The sequence below is a fragment of the Zophobas morio genome, unplaced genomic scaffold (assembly GCF_036711695.1).
Source record: "Zophobas morio isolate AGI-343-1 ecotype UQ-CSIRO unplaced genomic scaffold, CSIRO_AGI_Zmor_V1 ptg000006l, whole genome shotgun sequence".
Taxonomy (NCBI): Eukaryota; Metazoa; Arthropoda; class Insecta; order Coleoptera; family Tenebrionidae; genus Zophobas; species Zophobas morio.
This window is the reverse complement of record NW_026972111.1, coordinates 3030935-3046834: the sequence shown is the minus strand read 5'-3', so window position 1 is coordinate 3046834 and position 15900 is coordinate 3030935. Positions and strand designations below refer to the sequence as shown.

The 15900-nt window shown below is 32.2% G+C and overlaps 2 protein-coding genes across 3 annotated transcripts; one reads left to right on the top strand and one right to left on the bottom strand.

Annotated features, from left to right (window-relative positions):
- Positions 1-428: 428 nt before the first annotated feature.
- On the top strand, positions 429-2366 carry LOC135123333 (uncharacterized). Of its 2 annotated transcripts, none has more exons than XM_064047883.1 (3): positions 429-740; positions 789-931; positions 988-2366. In XM_064047883.1, the coding sequence occupies exon 3, from the start codon at positions 999-1001 to the stop codon at positions 2316-2318; it is 1320 nt and encodes a 439-aa protein (XP_063903953.1). In that variant the 5' UTR covers positions 429-740; positions 789-931; positions 988-998; the 3' UTR covers positions 2319-2366. The 2 variants fall into 2 exon arrangements, with proteins under 2 accessions (XP_063903953.1, XP_063903952.1); XM_064047882.1 differs by having other exon boundaries at positions 980-2364.
- A 442-nt stretch (positions 2367-2808) lies between these two features.
- LOC135123178 (ankyrin repeat and SOCS box protein 2-like) lies at positions 2809-14669 on the bottom strand. Its single transcript, XM_064047672.1, has 5 exons — positions 14394-14669; positions 14216-14311; positions 14023-14165; positions 13412-13976; positions 2809-3084 (listed from the first exon to the last, which is right to left on the bottom strand). Exons 1-5 carry the CDS (start codon positions 14454-14456, stop codon positions 2809-2811), a joined length of 1143 nt encoding a protein of 380 aa, XP_063903742.1. The 5' UTR covers positions 14457-14669.
- Between the last annotated feature and the right edge of the window lie 1231 nt (positions 14670-15900).

Here is a 15900-nt window from a genome sequence, read left to right as displayed (position 1 = left end):
CAAAGTGAGAGCACATGATGAACCTGTTTAATTTGTATCAAAACTCGCCTACTTTATATTAGTAAAACCACAGAGTAAAACTCAGTGACGATCGTTTTTGAACTGTAAGTTATTAATCAATTTTTAATATTTTGAACTATTCATTTTGCTGAATAAAAACCAATGAGAAGATGACAGCAGGAGGATATTCTACAGATGACAGCTAATGAATAGACATTTTGAAAATTGGGCTGATATTCTCACATTTTAAATACATTTAATACAAAAGCAGTTGACAACAATGCCCAATTGGTACACGACTATTAATAATTGTAATTATTAATAAAACTGGTGTTTTTTTGTACATAGAAATCTTTTTTTTTTTATTAAATAGGTTTCCAATATTTTTGGGGATATTCAACATGTGTCATATCACTGAGTCACTCATGTCACGTTGGCTACAAATTCAGAAATCTAACCTAGAATTTAAATGCTCATTACGACAATTATTATGAAAAAAGGACTGAAAATTAAATAAATATTACATAGTTAACGACAATTACTCATAATGTGATATTAGACAGTTAAAACATAAACGCCAACCAAAGTACTACTAAAAACATTTTGAATGAAAAACCAAGTCTGTGGCAAAATTCAGCGAAACCCACTCAAATATGTCTTCTTCAGACTCTGATGGTTCTGTCGAGTACGAGAATTATTATTTAAAATTTTACGAAGATCAGAACAACGGGCCCCCTTTGGTAATTACGCATAAAACCACACACAACATAATCCCGATTTCTCCCTAGATTAAAAAAAAAAGTCGTTTAATCGCCGCCGTCGTCCAAAACCAAGTGGACGTCCTCAGCGACCTCCTCGATTCTCCCAGGTGGTACAACGTTCGAGACTCTTGCGGTTACAGTTTACTTCAAATAGCAATTCTTACAGACAAGTATGTCACTTGAGAAAATTTACAAATAGCCAAGTACACGTTTTTTAGCATCGAAGTTTTTGATTATATGTTATCCATCCCGGATTTTCCCATTGAGTTCGTGAACAGAGAAGGCCTAACAGCGTTGGTAGTTGCACTTGATTGTTTTGTGAGTAATAACGATACTTGGATGAGGGAGCATTTTGCATATGAACTAATCAAAAAAGGTGCCAGCATTGATAGAGTTTATTTTCACGGGGATACACCATTACACCGTACCTTAGATCGTGGTTACTATAAAGCAGCTAAGCTTCTTATAGAACGGGGGGCTGATGTTAATGCTCCCAATCGGGAACAAGACACCCCTCTTACCAGAACCTTGTACAAAGATGAAAGTGAACTAATGATGACTCTGTTGGTGTATGGAGCACAACCTACAGTCCTTAACTTTGAACAATCTGTTTTATATGGTAACTCTTTTGAAATACAAGAAATTTTATTTTTGTACATTTATGATGAGTACTCGAACTTGGAGTTGCACCTGGATGTATTGCTAACGCTTGCTGAGGCGAAATCACCATTGTTCTACCACATTATTAAATGCCCTATTAAAATAACAATTCAGTATGAGTCTTTAAGTCTCTACTTTCGCTTTTTGTGTTCCATAAGCATTGATTGTCTGCATCTCGTTATTCAAAAATTTGGCCACTATATGAATAAGGTGTTTTCAAGAAAAATATTTTCAGAATCTTATTACGAGGGTGGCGAGGGTAAGGTTATTTGTTTAAAAAACTTAAATGTGATACTTGAAAGCGAATTAAGACCAAGTGTGATAACTTTTATTAATAATGTGAATAGTACCGAGATATTTGAGGATTTGATAGAACTAGGGTATGATGAAAATGCCGTAACTCCACTCTACTGTTATTTATTAAGTTATGGTTTGAATGTTCAAGAGTTAGATTTGCATTATGTATATGATTTGTATGGTTATTGCGAATTGTTTAAAATTCTTTTGCACATGGACATACAGAAGGGCGTTATTCTGGAAGGTTACATAAAAAAGGCGGTGCCTGCTTTCGTGTATGATATTAATATGAATGTAGAACGTTTTCTCCAAGAACAGAGTGATTATGATGCGGATAGTGCTTATCTATTACGACGTTATTTCGTCCATCCGAAATTAAATGAAATTTGTTACCAGATTAATCAAATGATTGGTTATTCAGAGGTACAGAGTTTTCAAAAAATCCCCCTGTTGGTAGAACTAGCGCGAAATGTTTTTAGGGAGTTTTTTGTAAACAAGTTTAACATTAAAACGTGCAAAGAGTTTTATTCGAGACTCAACGGCCTGCCAATTAGTAACGTACACAAAAAGATTATTACATATGAAACAAAATTGTATTAAAAATATTTTATAGTGATATTTCTATTTTTGTTACTAGTAAGTGGAATTTATTTGTCCTTTGTTTTATCCAGTATTTTTTCTATTGAAAATAAATGTTACAACTATTACATGCGTTAAAAATCATTAGAATAATAGGTACCTGTTGTAATATTAAGTTTCTTGTTCTGAAAAGACGACTGACTATGTGTATTAAGAAAAACGTCAAAATATAAACCCCGCCCACCCGCCCTATCTCAATTGTGATGATTTTGTTTTGTCGTCGAGAGCCAAAGGAACAGAACTTAATTGCAAAATCGTTATGTAAGAAATGTTTTTGGGTATCGTGTTATTCAAAGAATACTATGTAGATTAAGAAAAAATTAAAGCCCCACCCATACCTGCCCTGATCTAAATAGTGAAGTTTTCATTCGTTGGCAGACCTAGAGGCGGAGCCTAATTCCAAAATACATCTTGTAAATCATGTTCAGTGAGACGCAAAATATTACAACAACTAACACGTGATTGCAGTGACTGTAGGCTCATCGAACTCCTTCAACAAGAAGTGAAATAAAAGCGTAGTATTCGTATTTTGGACACACTTGATCACCTCGTCTTCCAATCCACACTTCACCAGAACTTCGATCTTTTCTAAAATATTGTCCTCTTTTTTCCACCAGAAGTGGAAACTACACGATGGTAGAAACCAACGAACTACGTTCTTAAATTTCGTTAGTACTTTTTTTAGTGTTTTGGAATCAAGTTGCAATAGCTCTTCCAGTTCGCCTTGCTCCATCATACCATTGTTTAAGTATATTATAGTTGAACAACCTAATACAAATTTTACTTCTCCTAAATAGTGAGCTTTAGGACAAGGAATCCAGGGGGCGTGGGACAAATTTTTCATCAACGCACTTTTTCACTACAGTGAGCCAACGTATTAGGTTTATTTTACTCTAAATCAGATGGCGCCATCAAACATTAGCAAAGGCAAACACCCTTCACTCTGCTCTTATACGAGGAGTTATCCATAAATCCATAATTAACATTGTTCCGTAAACAGTAATGTGTATAAACATATATGTACAAAATATGAAAATATACTTGACATAAAAAATATGAAGCAACGCGTTGTAACGTGATACGAAAGAATTGAATTTAAATGAATTTGACGCCTATTTTTATTTGACTATATCTGAAGACTGACAGAAACTTTCCAAGGGTTTTTAAACTGGTATAATTGTTTAGTTTTACAAGATTAAAGTAAAACAAGATTTTAAGTAAAATTTAGATTCGTGGTGTTACAAAAATATCAACACAAAATGAAAATATATGTTCAAAGTAAATAACAGAATGACATAAACTTTCGGCGTTAACATTACAAATAATTACAAGAGAGAAAAAAACGCATAAAGAACTTAAGAGGCATGTTTGTAATATCGAGTTATTAAAGGCTGCTTTGAAGACTGTTTGTTTCTATGAAAAACAATTGCTGTTATCGGGCATTTTGGTAGATTTTGTTCCAAAAATACGAGATAACTAATTGTTTCTTGAACTAGTTTCCGTAACTTCTAAAATTTAAAAAGGATACGCCGTTCTGCTGTAATAAAATCTAGAATAAGGTCAAAATCACACTAATATTACATCTGATTTTGTTAACCACATGAATATAATTTACATTAAAATAAGTTACAGACATTGTTTGAAATGTTTATTATAGTTCGAAAACAAGATAAAATAAATAAATAAATAAAATGTGCAGTTTATAAACTTCAGAATTTTAGTATAAAAATAATTATGTTTGAAGCTTTATTTTGTCTGTTCGCTTTTATTGGGTGTATTGGGCCCCTCTCGGGATATAACACCGACATCATTGCACTGACCCAACGTTCTTCAACCGATGGGATGATTGATTTATTACTTCCGTTATGCTGGCCCTACACACAGCGATTTGGTTTTCGGATTTTCGGCTAGATCTGCACAGTTAACTCTTTGCGCAATGCACACTGACATAGAGTATTTTGTTCACGCGAACATCAAAAAGATTACGCCGAAAGCACTTCTTCAAGTGTTATTTTTTTTTAAGATATCATATTTGTCAGCGTTTCCAAAATTTTCTTCTTTGCACAGGTCAACTAATTTTTCGTAAACCGCATTTTAAAATTTTTGTTATTGTATTTTTTACTTTTTAATTTTCTAAGGCATGAAAAAATCCCTTATAGTTTTCTATGAATTTATTAACGAAATCTTCACTTCGCGAACGACAGCAAACAATTTAAAATTACCGCTAGTCAAGCACCTGAAAATCCATCTCTCCCAAATATGTCTTTCTTGGCACGATTTGTAATCCGAAGTCTCCTCCCACATGCAATTTTTCGTCGCCTGAGAACTTGTTTGATCTACAGACCAAAGCACACTCATGCCAATATCGGCTTTAAGCGATTTATCTATAAACCGATATTCGTTAGAGTTGATCTGATACACATCCACTACGAAGAACTAACCCATTTCGACCATTGGACTTTACAACGAATAAGTGAACAAAGTTCTTGAACATCTTAACGATTTAATACATAATGTTCCCGAATGACAAAATTTACATTTCAAATTGTATTATCAAATTACACTCTCCAAAATTTGTCACGAACAATGAAATGACGCAATCTCCAAATTTTACAATAGTAAAATTGTAGTTTCGCCCCGTTTACGGTTTATGCATCCGTGTCGAGTTTTCACCTTAGACGTCAAGATTTTTGGAAAAAAAAATCAACATTTTCCAATTTATAATGTTATGTATTTAAATTTTAAAAAGTAGAATAGTCCTGATCTTGTGATTTATACCTAAATACGCTATTGGGATTTTTCGGCTTGTCGATTTCTCGATTTTTCAACTTTCAATGTCTCAATTTTTCAATATTTCAATTTTGGGCTTTTCCGATTCCTCCAGTCCTTAAATTTTCTATTTCTCGATTTTTTTATTTTTCGATTTCTCAATCTTACGATGTTTCAATGATACGATTTCTCAATTTTTGTCCTCTTCAATTTTACGGTTTTTAAATATTTTGATATTTCAATTTTTCAAAATTTCACGTTTCTAAATTTTCAGTTTTCCGGTTTCTAAAGTATTTTTTTTATTTTTCCATTTCTGGACTTCCTAAAGTTTCTATTTTTCACTTCTTCAATTTTTCGTTTTTTTTAAGCTTACGATTTTTCGATGTTGCTTTTTTAGATTTTCGATTTCTCAATTTTCCAATTTTTTAATTTCTCAATTTTTTGAATATTTCTTTCAGTTATGAGATTTTTCAATATTTCAATTTTTCGACTTTTCGATTTTTGAATTGATGGATTTTTTTTTATTTCTCGCTCTTTTCCTTTTTGGATTTTCAATTTATTGTAAACTTTAGATTTTTCAATTCTGGGACTGTTTAATGCTTCGATTTCTCAATTTTTAAACTTTTCGATGTTTTAATATTTCATTTTTTAAAATTCTAGGTTTTTCGATATTTCGAGTTTTCAGTTCTTCTATATTTCAATTTTTCAATTTTTCGATTTTTTGAATTTTAATTTTTGATTTTCGAGTTTTTCTTTTTTAAAATTTTTCGATTATTCAATTTTTTATTTTCTCAATTTATCGAATTCAGATGTTTCGTTGTTTTGATTGTTCAATTTCTCGATCCTCCGATTTTTCGATTTCTCGAAGTCTCAGTTTTTGAATTTTTCGATGTTTCGATTTTTGGATTTCTCGGTTTTTCGATTTTTTTCTTTTGAGCTTTTCAATTTCTGGATTTTCCAATTTTTCAATGCCCCGATTTTTCAATTTTTCAAATTGAATTGGATCTCTCGATTCTTCAATTTTGCGATATTTTAATTATTCATTGTTTTAAATTTTAGTTTTTTCGATTTCTCGATTTTTTGACTTTTCAGTTCTTCAGTATTTAAATTTTTCAATTTTTCAAATTTTTGCGTTAAATTTTCAGTTTTCTGATTTTTCAATTAATCTATTTTTGATTTTCCCACTTCGCAAAGTTTCGATTTTTCAGTTCTTCAATTCTTCGATTTTTCGACTTCGCTTTATTGGTTTGTCGATTTCTCAATTTTTGGATATTTCTTTCAGTTTTGATATTTTTCAATACTTCGATTCTTTCATTTTTCGACTTCTAGATTTTTCTATTTTTTATTTTTGGATTTTCAGTTTTTTGTTTTTTATTTCAATTTCTCAATTTTTCAACTTTTTCATATTTTAATTTTTAAATTTCTAGATTTTTCAGTTTCTCGAGTTTCCAGTTCTATATTTTAATTTTTTTAATTTACGAATGTTTAAATTTTTTGAGATCTCAATTCATTGAGATTCGGATGTTTCGATGTTTTGATTATTCAATCTCTTGCTTTATCAATTTTTCCATATTTAAGTTTTCGATATTTCGATTTTGGCCTACTTCGGTTTCTCAATTTTTTTATTTTTCGACTCCTCGATTTTTTTTGTCTTTTGATTTTTCGATTTCTCGATGTCTCAATTTTTGAATTTTACAATGTTTCGATTTTTCGATTTGTTGGTTTTTCGATTTTTTGCTTTTCGGTTTCTCGATTTTTCGATGTTTCGATTTTTGATTTATCCGATTTTTCAATTGTCCAATTTTTTCAATTCTCGACTTCTCGATTCGTTGATTTTTCAGTTTTTCGATTATTAAATTTTAGATTTTTATTTTTATTTTTTGATGTTTGGATTTCTCCATTTTTTAGTTTTTGCATATTTTAACTTTTCAATGTTTTAAATTTTAGATTTTTCGATTTTTTTAGTTCTTCAATATTTTTTTATTTTTCAAATTTTGACGTTTCTGAATTTTTAGTTTTCGGATTTCTCAATTAATCTATTTTTTTATATTCCCATTTCTCCACTTCCTAAAGTTTCGATTTTTCAGTTCTTCAGTTCTTCAATTTTTCGATTATTCAGGTTTTTGATTTTTCAATTTTTCGATTTTTTAAGTTTGCGATTTTTAGACTCTGCTTTTTTGACTTTTTTGTTTCTCAAAAATTCCTAATTTTTTGATATTTCGTTCAATTTTGTGATTTTTCAGTTTTTCGATTTCTCAATTTTAACTTTTCAATTTTTGAAATTATTAATTTTTTTCGATTTTTTAAGTTTTCAGTTCTCTATATTTCAATTTTTCAATTTTCGGAATTTTTAAATTTTCGACTGTCCAATTTTTTTTAATTTTTCGATTTTCTAATTTTTCGATGTTTCGATTTTTGAATTAACCGATTGTTCAATTTCTCGATTTTTAAATTTTAGATTTTCCAATTTTAATTTTTTTGATTTTTTTATGTTTCGATTTCTCGATTTTGCAATTTTCCCATATTTGAATTTTTCAGTGTTTTAAATTTTCGATTTCGAGGATTTACTGTGTTACAGTAGTCATCAGTCATTACTCATCTACTCATCAAGAACGATTATTGCTGTGCGTTAAAATGCCTACATACTGATAAGCACGTACATACAAGACACATTTAAGGCTGTTTTAGTATAATTTTTGCAATTTTAAATTTATTTCTTGATGTCTAAATCGTATATATTTAAATGGTGATGAATATTTTGTGATACAATCTTAGGATAAAATGCATTTTAGTTTCAAAAATAATATGTATTTAATGATTTGACTACTGTTAATAAAAAAATTGGTCTAAGGAGTTTAGACAGTACTTCCCTCGCTGTCGGAAACTTGACGACTGCATGCCTATTATGTTTTTTTTTCTCATTACATTTTTGTAGTGGGAATTAAAAAAAAAATGTGATGACGTCATCAACATTTTTGCAAGGACACGTATATCAGTTGGGATAGATGTAGTGTAATACTAAGAATAAAATTATTGTGTTCCCAAATTTTCGGGAAAATGAATTGGGTCGTTTTGAATATTGATTTCTTATAATCAATAAAATAACGAAACAATTTACTCACGTATACGGCGCCGGTGTGTAATATCTAGAGAGCGGATTTCTGTCGGGCTAGGCAAGGCCAAACTCGGTACGGCTCGCACGGGATGCGAATTCATTGCCGTTGCGGACTGCACTTCGTTTATTTGAGATTAGAATAACGTTGTTTCGTTGCACTCTGCTGTTAATTCTCGATTTTACAATTTTCCCATATTTGAATTTTTCAGTGTTTTAAATTTTCGATTTCGAGGATTTACTGTGTTACAGTAGTCATCAGTCATTACTCATCAAGAACGTTTATTGCTGTGCGTTAAAATGCCTACATATTGATAAGCACGTACATACAAGACACATTTAAGGCTGTTTAGTATAATTTTTGCAATTTTAAATTTATTTCTTGATGTCTAAATCGTATATATTTAAATAGTGATGAATATTTTGTGATACAATCTTAGGATAAAATACATTTTAGTTTCAAAAATAATATGTATTTAATGATTTGACTACTGTTAATAAAAAAAATACGTAAGAAGATGTTCATATTGAATTAATTTGATGTTCATAGTTTGATGATAATCCATAGTTATTCTGGAGGCAAATTAGATGACTTGTTACTTATTAATTAAAGTAGTGGTCGTTTAATTTCGTATACCTTTAAAGTGGACGAAGGGACGCATATTTGTTAGCCATGCAGTTCATGGATAATAGGTATACCGCGATAATATTAAATTTTTGTTACCTTAACCTTGAAACAGGTATGCATTACATATACATATATTACAGTAAAGTCTTCAACACGTACGTTTGCTTATTTTGTGACTGCTCCCCGTACAACCTACTGATTAAAAGGCTCCGCCACACAGTCATTAAAAGATGCCAAAATAAGGCAAAACGCCAACCCATTTTGCGCCTTTATTTTAACAGTTGAAGAGCAGGGCGATACATGTGCGTGGTCATGACATAAAAATCTTTAAGGAAGCGTCTTGTATTTTTTAAAAAACGTAGCAGTTTTTAAAATAAAAAATAAAGTGCGTAAAACCCCAGCGGATTTTTAGCGAAAACTATAACTCGGTGTGCTTTTAAAAAATATCGAGGTGATAGAGAATTTTTTTCTACTTTAGGCGCCACTCATCGTTTTCTGTTAAAATTTTACTTCTTTTAGTTATTGTAAAAAAACTGCTAAGCATTTTGGGCAAATTTTGGTAAGTTAGGCAACCCAAAATATTAGCTGAAGCCGTAAGCTGTAATTTATGGCCCACACAATAGAGCACCTTTTAAATACCTTAAGCTTATTTGACCACTCTTTGAAGTACCTGACAATAGCATTAAGAAGGATATATATATCTTTTAGTTATATGCACTGGACCCTGTTATACCTGATACATACCTATAGTTGTGGTTCGGGTTCAAACTAGGTAATTGTAATAACTGCATTTATTGAACAATAAATTAATGATTTTATTTTTAATAGCTCTTTAATATTTTTACTGGAAGCCGCATATGAACATTTAATCTCTGCAATTGAATTAGAATTTATTAACCCATCTGGAGAAGCTCCTAAAATTTTTTTTCAAATTTGTTAGAGCTTCAAATTTTTGTTTGGCCTTTTCTTCATTGTCAATAGCAAATTCTATAGACTTGGGCAATTTTTTCATAAAGTTTTATCGGAATGCACAATACTTTTAACGGTATTTGCGATGTTAATTCCGTCTCTCATTTTGTCCTTTTTTTACTCCATTCCCTACACATTCGCTGACCACAAGTACCTTTTTCAATAGCATTTACGTTACTCTGTGACAGCTTTATTAATAAATCCGATTTTTTTCTCTCATACACTTCGTTTTCGTTTGTTCATCGTTGACGATATTATTTTTACCGGAATCCAGAATTCGGATACGCAATTTTTTAATAGAGGTTTTAGTTTTATTAATCGTTTTTGTTTTTTTCAATTTTTGTTCCACAAACGCCTTCGTATACTAACATTGGCCTCCCCAATTTTTTTTTTTTTTTTGAATAACGGAATTAGGAACGTACCCTTATTATTATAACTTATTGCCGCAGCAAAGCATCGCCCTTGATACGATCCTCGTGCAGAAAAACTTATTCTTTTTCCTCCCACAAATTTATTAACGACAGAATTGTAGCATTCCACAGCATTGTTCTCAATATCAAAAAGTAAACTAGACGACAAAGTTGCAACTCTATTTAAAACTTGTTTGTAAGGTTCGTATAAAACACCATTTGCGAAAGTAGAAAATAAAATATCATTTGACTGTCCACTTTTATAACAAAAATAACTTGCACATTGTTCGTGATTGCGAAATATATGCTGGAAAAAAAGGAAGAGGCTTATTTTTGCTAAATTTAATAGCACTTATAATAGCTGTTCTAAATTTTAGAATACTATTTTTTATAAACATTTTTAATAGTGATATCTGCTTTCGTTGTTTTAACTATTTCTCTAATTTTGGAACAATAATTACGAAGTATGTGATTTCTACATTCAATTTTGTCTATAAAATAATATGCACCATATGATTTTGCAGCCCGAACTTTTTTTAATACGCTACTATCCTCGTCGCCTATAATTCTCCTAAAAAGTATCTAAAGTAAATCCCTCTAAGATAATTGAAGCTTCCATGGACATAGATGTTTGCTCCCAGTTTTTAAAACAGTTATGAGTTGGAATTTTTTTTTCTGTTTCATACAGATTTTACAGAAACTACAAAGTTTGTTTTTGACTCCAACATAAAGTATTTTTTAGTTCTGGCACCAATTTTGCGTCCTACCCCAGCCAGTGCATTGTAATTGGATTTGTAAGAGCATTTGTTCCAAGCTCCATCGACAATAACGGTAATATATGGGACGCAATCATTATCTACCTCCCTCGCCTTCACAGCTAATCGGTACTCTTCTTTACCTGCGTTTTGGTTTGTTCTTCGAAAAGTGCTTCGATGCTCTTTAGAACTCTAACTTCGGCTTTACGATATGTCGCCTGGGGTATTTGAGGGATATCTAGAGCTGAACAAAATTTTGATATTTGAGAATAACCCACGCCCGTTGATCTAACTCCACAAATAGCTGCATAATTGACCTTGTATATATGATTTTCAGGTTCTGTACAAAAATTACCGAATATTCCGTACATATTACATTTGTAGTAGAAAACACGTTTTAAACCATAACAATTTTCGTAAGTTATTTCAATATTGTCTAAAGTACAGACCAACATATTATGAGTGATTGATTTCAGTGTTGTTAATAAGTGGTCTATGTCAACAATTCTACGTCCAGTACTAATTTCTCGACGTGTCATGACCTCCAGAGTACGAAAGAAGTGGTCTCCCGTTTCCGTATGTCTGTCTGTCCGTCTGTCTATCTGTCTATCTGTCTGTCTGGAGTCTGTATCCATTTTTTATTAGACAAGTGTTCTTCGAAACTACTGGATTTGCCATATTTTATATGTATATTAGAAATATCATGCAGATGATTAAACGCTAACTAAAACTTGGCAAATCATCTCCACCACCAATGGGATGACGTCATCTCCAAAATTTATAATACAAAGTTTTTTAAATTTTATAAAATTAGATACTCCTGCACTTGTGGTGTGTAAATCCGTGTAGAATTTTCACCCTAGACATCTAGAATTTTTGGAAAAAATTTTAACTTATCCGGGTTCTCACAAAAAAATAAAATTTGCATAATAAAATTTTATAATTTTTCGAAAAAGCTGGGTTTGTTTTATTGTATTTCAGAGGCGAGAGAAGTTCTGTCGAAATAACCTTCGACCAATTTGCTTCATTCAAAATACATTCCGAGAGGTAACTAGGTATGTACCTACCTAAATTTCTAAGATTTTGGGTTGAAAAATTCCAACATTACTAAGAAATACTCACAATAACGTACCTTCGTACCTACAATAAAATATTCTTGGAAATTTAATTTTACTTTTCTACCTACTTACAGAATATGCCCAATGCGTACGAATTTTTATGGAAACAGGAATTTAAAAATAAGAGTAAGAATTATGGTCGGAATTATATACAGGGTGTTATTGAAAGGTACGTACAACAAAATGGACAGTTCTTCTCAAAGTCTAAGAAGTCGGAAAAACTTATTTTGTGTTAACAAAATTATAAGGGGAAAATTAACCCTTATCCAACCTTTTTAGACGCTACTGAAGGAAAAATAGGTAAAATTAATTTATTTTAGTAAATCCTAGCAACTGTAACAATAAAACTTTTGTCAAGACTAAATGTTGCTATAGAAACGAAAGATGATCTTTTTATCAGAGGCGTACAACGAATTTGGACATATATTTTAATAATTTTTATCTCTAAAAGGAGAACACTTTTACCTGAACTTTTTTTTAACTGCTTCTGCACCCATACTTCGAAACCAATTACCGATTTTATTTTGTACGTACCTTTCAATAACAGGCTGTATATGAACAAGCATTTTTTTGTTGTGTGTATTGCGAGTAAAGATCTCAACAGTCTCTGACAATGATCATATTAATTTATTTTAAAACACACATTTGGCTTTTTTCATTTCTTATGACAGTAAATTATGTTAAACCGCATATCAAAAATTCTCTTTCAAGGGACTTTATGCTAAAATAAAAGTAGGAGGTGCTATTTAAAAAATTATCGATGACGTCATACACCTGTCAAATGTCGCTCAAAACTTTTGAAACTAATATTACAAAATGGCAATTTTTATATACCAGTAGACGTGTTTTTGCGTTTTTACTCTCGAACGTAAGCTAAGAAATATTGTTTGTTTTCTTTCATAGTAGATAAATATTTTAGTTCCTTACTCTGCTCTACCTGCAACCCGGGATACACTTCCCCCGCTGACAAAGCAGTAATAAAACTAGTTATTGGAAACGAAGGTGAACGATTTTAACCCTTAGAGATGAGTGGCAGCTGTCATAACGAGGTAGCATGGGTGTTTTACAAGTTGCATATCTTTTAAAATAGAAATTTTCTTGAGGTGTGGTAGAGCCTTAATACGTCCATTTACTACCTTATCGACATCACGTGCTTACGGACTATTTTTACCCCCTTTTGTAAGGTACCGCCACTTCATAGTGAAGCGAGTGAGATGTAAAATATATATTCATTCTTTTCTACATGGGAAAGTGATTGTCCGTATAGGTTGTTCAACTATAATATACTTCAACAATGATCATACTATACGTCGATCTATCCATAACCAATTGATCGAACTTTTCAAATAGAGACGACTGCTGGCGAGCGAGTTTCAGCAGAATCCTCCACTTTATTTTAAATTGAGAGAACGCGTCAAACGTATATTTAAACAAAAGTTTTTGTTGGAAGCGATTTTTCTGTAGGACTGCTATGTCGAAAGGGATTAAGCCCTCATGACCCTTGGTGAGCGGATCACCTCCAAAAAACAACAAAATTGACACGACTTCGTCGTTGCTGCAGCGACAAGCCATATGTAAAGATGTTTCAAAATGTCTGTGCCAAGTGTTAACATCAGCCCCCGTTTCCGCCAACAATTTAATCATTCTAGGGTTTTTAATGGAGTAGTACCACACTGTTCTGGTTAAATATTCCATCTGACGCAAATTGGCCCCTTTTTTCACCAACTGTTCCGCAAAGTAGTAGTCATTGTCGTCTAAACCCCCACTAACGGCAGTTATTAACGCCGTTTCTTTGTCGCTGTTGACCAGTTCCAAAGGGAAGTCTTCGAGCGAAAGCAAATAGTCGAAAACGGCTGCACTACAGAGAAATTTAATCTTACAATAATGACGTTGGCAACACTTACTTGTTTCGAATGATCGCTATCTGCAGTAAATTTTCGCCTTTCTTGTCAGTAACTTTATACAGTCTTGGTGAATCTAAGAGCGCTTTCACTTGTTGTATGTCATTATGAGTAACTGCAATCAGCAAACGCTTCCTTTTTTCGTCCTGAAATTTTGCAGGTTATTTTTTGGAACAACGACTAAAACATTCTTTACCAATTCGGATTGTATCCGAGTCTGAGGGTGTTCTCTAAGTAACGTCTCGTAATTGTCGCAGCGTTTGTAATCGTCTAGGAACAAGTCGTCGCGTTTCTGACAAACAAAACAAAGAAGAATAAGTATTTTACTTCAAATGTGTATTACAACGTTAATTTTGTCAAGCAAAAGCACTTACGAATCGATAGGTTAAATAAAACACTCGTTTGAAGAAGCATTTTATTTTGAATGTTTTGTACATCGACGAGGTTAATGGCAACAAAACAAGAATTCGGTGTTAGAATTACACGCTGTCATCACATACCTTAAACTCAAATTATAGCCTGAGTGACTTAAAGCGAAAGGATTAATTGCAATTAGTAACATTAACGAACAAACTCATCGAGAAGAATAGGTTATTAAAAGGATGCCTCGATACGACGGATCCCATTGTTCAATTTATGAACAGTTTTAGATAATGCGATCTAGAACAAGAAGAAACAAAAACAATTTTACAGTGGCAAACAGTAAGCTATTGGTCCACTCGTACCAATCTACATAATACTGTGATGTATTTTTAATATAGGTACTTGCAATTTGAGTATGCAGATGAAGTTGGCCCTAAGGTACTATTTAACCAAACTTAAAAGAGTAGGCTTTTGAAACTTATTTAAGGGACTTTTATACAAACGCATTTGTGTATAATACATATTTAAAATAAAAACTGATGGTGATAACAATGTGGTGACCGAATTTAAATCAAAGTTTTCGCGCTGAAATTAATTAACAGCGGCGCGAAATCACATTTGAATAATTTGAATTTGAAAAAAAAAATTCAATCACGAAAAGGGAATCGTTAAACATAGGCAACCAAATAGACATGTCGGGTTAATGCGTGATCTTTGAGTTAGATGGCAGCACGTAGCGCTAGGGTGATTTCAGTTAGAGGGTTGGTAGAGAATCTGCATGGCGTAGCGTCATTATGAATGTGCTTGTGTGAGTGTTACCACGTGGTAAGCGCTAGGTTTAAATTAGTTGGTTTGGTAGTTAATAAAACGATAGGAAGCCTTTGTTTAACGACAATCAATCGTAATTTTCATAATGATACAGTTGTCCCCAACCTGCGCGGTCAATTCTTGCGGCCTTTTAATCGGAAAATGCGAACTTCCGGTCCACACGAAACACGTGCTGTAAATTTGTTTCATTGTTTGTAAATTCACCAACCAAATTAGTTTTTCTTAATAGTCAGCTAGCGCAAACACAATTTAACAATCAGCATTATTTAAATAAACCACTTGCTAGAAGATTTCATGAAATTCACTTAGTCAGGAAAACACCTTATTGTTTAATTACGAATAAGCTTCTGGATGCATATACGTAAGCGTTACATTATAACACTTCTAAATTCTTCACACAAGATTGCTATTAGTTAATTTACGGCAGTTAAACAAGTTCATTATACTGCGAACTGGCGGGGGTTATGATATTTTCTTCCCTTAGGTGGTTATCATCGTTAACATGATTAACTCATCGGGGCATGCCTCACAACGCCAGATTGATTAATTACTCAAGGCATGCCCTCACAACGCTACAGATTGATTACATCACCGAGACGCTTTTTCCTCGCAACGATTTTAAAATTTACATCACCGAAACGCTTTTTCCCTCGGAGCGATGACTGGATATTTTTGTGTTTGTTTATTATG